The sequence below is a fragment of the Engraulis encrasicolus genome, chromosome 15, assembly GCF_034702125.1.
Source record: "Engraulis encrasicolus isolate BLACKSEA-1 chromosome 15, IST_EnEncr_1.0, whole genome shotgun sequence".
NCBI lineage: Eukaryota > Metazoa > Chordata > Actinopteri > Clupeiformes > Engraulidae > Engraulis > Engraulis encrasicolus.
Genome location: NC_085871.1, coordinates 52,975,665 through 52,981,636, shown reverse-complemented (window position 1 = coordinate 52,981,636; position 5,972 = coordinate 52,975,665). Strand labels below are relative to the sequence as shown.

Sequence of the window (5,972 nt, the reverse complement as noted above, 5' to 3'; positions counted from 1 at the left end):
TCACTTGTAATCATGACAAGTTTATGAGAAACATGGCTTCTGATGTTTTTTTGTAAATGTAGGCCTATTTACTATTTTGTGAATACATGCTTTTCGTTCATCCACAAAATGCCAAATAAAACATGACAGTTTCACTTTCAAACTTGTTAGAGAATGCCAGTGAATACCCCTAACCACTTGGTGAGATGCACATTTTTGAAGACAAATGTTTGGGGCGGTTTTAAAAACAGATATGGACATGCCCATATAGACAGCCTTTTTCAAGACACTTGAGACAAAATCCAAATGAGCCAAATAACAGACAGCAGCAAATATCTAAAAAAAGGAAATGATGAGAACCACTATATTGCATTGCAGACGACTCAGAACAAGGGCTAATTTTTTGAAGAAAAGGGGCTAAATGTGCCTAATCATGGAGTTCCCCTTTAAATCGTTGGAGCCCGACTACTATTTCTCGTAAATGCGTGAAGGTAATAATCCACTCAATTCAGTGTATGGCGCGATTCATCAGTGTCCGCCACATAGCCCCGCACCCCAGTCTTGAGTGACCGCCGTTCATTCATAACTAACTCCATAATTGCTAATCCGTGATTGGCCAGGTCACCGCTTGGGGAGGGGGTTGTAGGGGGTTCAGAAGAACATTAGCATATTTGAATGCCGATAAAGTTCAACTACATCTTTGGGGAGGTTCTAATCTGGACTAACGCGGGACGCATGTGAGACGCAACAACCGTGAACCGTGGCCATTCCATGCACGCTGAGCTCAACGGTGACCACCAGAGGTTCATGAAGTTTCAGGTTGCTGCACTGACTGGCGGTCAACTTTTACAGACATGGCGACTTTCAGATAAAAAGAAGAGCAGGAGGGGGGTCTTCCGGACGCGTTATCGGAGCTAGCAGTCAATATTTATCTTCTTAGCAAAACTGCAAGTAAGGATTTCTTTTTCTTTTTTTCCACTGCTGTGGGGCAGTTCAGTCGGGGGGTCGAGTCGCTTAAAACTGCGAACTGAAAAGTTTTCACTGACAGCCCTTAGTGCCTGCAGCACCAAACATCGGACTACTGCACTTCACTGCTTCTCCACTCTGCCAAAGTTAAAGGGCTCCAAAGGGAAAGTTTCCAGTGCTGTGCGTCGTTGGGAACCCAAAGACAAGTCACACACACACACACGCGGTGACAACCTTGAGAAGGGAAACGAGTTCATCTCAGGTGGTTCTTCAGGGGGGTCCGTTATAAGGACTCCACATAAGACTTTTTTTCTCCGTCACCGAGACGGGATTCCGTTAACGTTAACGGGACTTTTTTTTTCCATTTACCGGAACTGTACCAAAGTAAAGCGGCCACCATGCCACTGGAGGCGTTCAGGATGGATCTGATCCGGAAGCTGCGGACGGCGCGAAAGCTGATTTTGGTGATCATGATCCCGCTGTCCCTGCTGCCTCTACCGCTCATCTACCCAAGCAGCGTGAGTACCACACACACACACACACACACACACACACACACACACACACACACACACACACACACACACACACACACACACACACACACACACACACACCTGAGGATGCTCTCTGCTGTTCAACACATGTGTGCCACTGCTTCATCTTCGTGCGCTCTCGTGCATGGATGGAGAGCCACGCGAGTTGCGCGTGTGTCCTATCCTATCCACGTTGACTGATAGCGCGGTGGGTGTTTGTGTTCAGGGCTGTTTACAAGAAAATGTTTCAGATCGGGATGGTATTTTTTTTTTTTTAAAAACGAATTACTTTTTTACATCTTGTGAGTATTGCCATAAATTAGGCGTCGCCAAGAGAAGATTTGGTTTGGCTGGATCAGCGCAGGCAGGCTGAGGCTAGGAAGGATACCACTTTGTGCCAGGGCTTGTGCCGCTAAGACTTTGCATATTATTACTGTACTTAACGAACGCCCGTGGACCATATAATGAGCCGCCAAACTATTAGGCGAAAGGTGATGTAACGCGAACACACGCGGAGTCTCGAGCCTGGCTCCAGCGGCCCTGCTGCGTCAAGGCGACCCCGGCCAATCAGCGTGCGTCAAGGCAGTCTCCAGCCAATCACATCCGACATGCTCTACAGGCAGTCTGGAGGAGAGAGACAACTTGGGCCACAGGTGCCCCCCCCCTCTCTGCATCTCTCCCTCCCTCCATCTCCCTCTCCCTCCCTCCATCTCCATCTCCCTCCCTCTCCCCATCTCTCCCTCTCTCTCTCTCTCTCTCTCTCTCTCTCTCTCTCTCCATCTTTCTTTCTTTCTGTCACTCTCTCTCTCTCTCTCTCTCTCTCCATCTCTCTCTCCTCCTGAACCCATCTCCACATGCCCCCCCCCCTCTCTCTCCTCTCCACCTGCCCCCCCCCCCGCATCTCTCCACATGCCCCCCCCATCTCTCCACATGCCCCCCCCCATCATCTCTCTCCTCTCCACATGCCTCCCCCCTCCCCTCTCCACATGCCCCCCCACCTCTCCACATGGTGCTGTCTACAGTGTTGATTGTGTGTTCAGGCGTGATGGCCTTTGGCCCTAGCGTGACGCAGAGGAGGAAAGAGAGAGAGATGGAGAGATCAGAGAGGTGAAAGATGGAGAGATGAGGAGAGAGATGGAGATATGCAAGAGTGGTGCAGGGAAGAATACAGAGAGAAAGAGGGGAGGAGAGGAGACAGAAAAGTGGAGATTTAAGAAAGAGAGAGAGAGAGACAGAGAGAGGAAGGAGAAAGTGAGAGATAGACAGAACAAATGTAGAGATGAGGAGAACGTCAAGTCAAGTCAAGTCAAGTCAAGTCGAGTCAGCTTTTATTGTCACTTTCATCATATGCACAAGACATACAAGGAAAAATGAAATTACGTTTGCTCTCTATACCATGTCAGGACAAGACATATACAAATTGACATAAAGTGCAGACAGAACAGGTACGTGGAGAGACCATAGAGGTGAAAAGAGGTGGAGAGATGGAGGAGAGAGGTGTAGAGATTGGAGAATGGAGAGATTAAAGTTAGACGGAAAGTGCGAGAGAGCAATATTATGTGGAGACGAAAGATGAGAGTGGCGAATGTGGCGTGTGGTCGTCCTGCTGTGTTGTCACCGCTCCCCGCCGCCATGTCACACCATCACACGGCTGTTTTGTGTTGTCACAGCTGAACACCACCGGACTCGTCTCTGATTCCTCTGATTCCTAGAATCTTTTCTTGTAGAGCACAGCATCACCACACACACACACACACACACACACACACACACACACACACACACACACACACACACACACACACACACACACACACACACACACACGTGTCTTGTAGAGCACAGCATCTACACAGTATGCACCCGCAGGAGACACCTAGACATCTAAAGACAGACAGCTAGAGTGAGAGTCTCTGTGAGAGTCTCTGTGTGTGTGTGTGTGAGTGTGTGTGTCAGGGCTTGACACTGGCACCTGCCAACCGGCCAAATGCTGGTAAAACTTGGCTTTGGCTGGTAACAATTTCAGGGTCACTAGCTAATTTGGCAGGTATCTTATTCTATGTTTTGACATATCAGAATAGCGTATATTCTGAACATTTCCCCTTTTGTATCAATTGTTTGTATTTAAGTTGAGAAAAAAGCTCAGTTGCTCAGTTTCTATTTGTTTGTTTTATTTCCATGTAGAAACCCATGCACGCGTCTTCTTGTTTTAAGCACCTCATCTTCTGAAGTTAGTAGAGCGTCATGATAAAAAAAAATCAAATTTGTGGCTAGTAGAACAGCTGGATGGCTAGTGACTCGGGAAAACCACTAGCCACAGTGGCCGGCAAGCGAAAAAGTTAATGTCAAGCCCTGGTGTGTGTGTGTGTGTGTGTGTGTGAGAGAGAGAGAGAGAGAGAGAGAGAGAGAGAGAGAGAGAGAGAGAGTGCGTGTGTGTGTGAGAGAGAGAGAGAGAGAGAGAGAGAGAGAGAGAGAGAGAGAGAGAGAGAGAGAGAGAGAGAGAGAGCAAGAGAAGAGAGAGAGAGAGAGAGAGCAAGAGAGAGAGAGAGAGAGAGAGAGAGAGAGAGAGAGAGAGAGAGAGAGAGAGAGAGAGAGAGAGAGAGAGAGAGGTATCCCCACTCCATCTCAGGTGTATTTGGTGGTGCAGTAGAGAGTATATGTACGTAATTGACCTCTAATGGAATTCTGGAGTGTGCCAAAGCAGCTGCACTTTGATGAACGCCTGAGCGTCTGAAACAAAGTAAACATGTCTGTAAACATTTGGGAGCGTTTAAAAAAAAAACTTTTGTTTCAATTTTTGTTTGTTTGTCCTCAGCATCTGCGCGGCACTGCTGATGTGCCTGCATCCCCTTGTCTTCTTTTTCATATTCCCTTTTGCAATTCAGGAGTGTGGCCATATAAACTCTGTTTATCGTAGTGGCATCATGGATGTTTCCTATTCAATATTATTAAGTTACACTGAGGTGTGTTAGAGTTAAGCAGCAGTGGGCACACTCATTTGTTACAATCTAGTGCCACATATTCCAAATGACTTGGTTTTACCTGTCCAATTCAGCCAGGTGATTGCGGCTGTATGAATGACCGCCTGGTTGAACGGGACAGGTAAAACAAGGTCATTTGGAAGATGTGGCACTGGGTTGTAAGTAATGACTCCATTTTGTCCATCACTGCAGTTAAGACACAGCATCTGTTATCTTCCCCAGCTCAATAATGCACAACAGTGAATGTTTTCTATCCATTCATTGAATTCCACTTATCATCATCAACTCAATACATTTAGTGAATGTTTGCAAGTCATCAATATTGAGTTCCCCTTTGGCCTCTTAGAGAGGAGAGGACAATACACTGAAAAACATTGCAAGACAGTGAAACTTAAAAAGTAAGTTGCCCTGGTGCCTTAAGTTTGTAAGTTAACTCAACTCGAGGCTTAACTCAATTCTAGGCTTTCTCAAGTTGAGTTAACTTACAAATTTAAGGCAGCAGGGCAACTTACTTTTTTACGTTTAACTGGCTGCAATGTTTTACAGTGTAGGCCTGATTCCATAGCTGCTATTCTTATGCCCTTAACACAGAGACTCTGTTATAACCTTATCGTCACCAAAGTGGTAATGGCCTTAATCGTTTACCCAGGACTCTGCATTATCATAGGAATGTTGTTATTACACATATAAAGGCAACTTTTGAGGCACTCCTCACTTAAGTTTAAAAGCCTTTATTGAACTCTGGCCAGCGTTTACTAAAGGCTTTTTAACTTTAGTAAGGAGTGCCTCAAAACGTTGCTTTTATATTTTTATGGCACTTTAGACGCCCATGTTTTTTTTGTTGAGCACCCCTTCTACTAGACTTCTACCACGAGACCCAGTTCTCTGTTGTTCTGATGTAGTAGAAGAGTGTTTCCAGAGAAGAGCGAATAGGCCCGTCGACGGGCTCATCTGAAGTAAGAGGCTACTTTCAATACACGGCAGTGAATGTTTCCTCCACATCAGCAGCGTTGTCTGACCTACATAGACACCGTACATAGATAATGCCTTGATCACGTTAACAGAGGCTCTAAGCTAAACAGGAAGGTGATTAGCTAAGAGTGATAGTGGAAACTGGATGATCAATAGCAGAGACAGTTACAGACATCAGAGTACACAGAGTGAAAACTGACCCATGGAACCAGGTGATGGATGGCCATTTCTGATATCTAATGGGATATTGCCTGAAGAGTCTTTAAACGTTGTTTATTATCTAAAGGTCACCATACAGCATAGGTGGGGAGATCATTTCTGTTATCTAATGGGACCGTGTGGGTGTTGCCTAAAGAGCTTTTAAAATGTATTTATCTAAAGATCATCATATGCAGTGTATATTCACATTGACCAAGGTACTGATGAGGTGCTAAAAGTCATTTATTTAAAGGGACACTGTGTGAGATTTTTAGATGTTTATTTCCAGAATTCATGCTGCCCATTCACTAATGTTACCTTTTTCATGAATACTTACCAC

The 5,972-nt window shown here is 45.7% G+C and overlaps 1 protein-coding gene across 1 annotated transcript in view; it reads left to right on the top strand.

The window, feature by feature from the left end:
* Positions 1-1,364: 1,364 nt before the first annotated feature.
* Positions 1,365-5,972, top strand: part of slc13a4 (solute carrier family 13 member 4) — a 45,196-nt gene continuing 40,588 nt past the window's right edge. The window contains exon 1 of the mRNA XM_063217814.1: positions 1,365-1,463. Coding sequence (XP_063073884.1) covers positions 1,365-1,463 — 99 coding nt within the window. The remainder of the gene's footprint in view (positions 1,464-5,972) is intronic.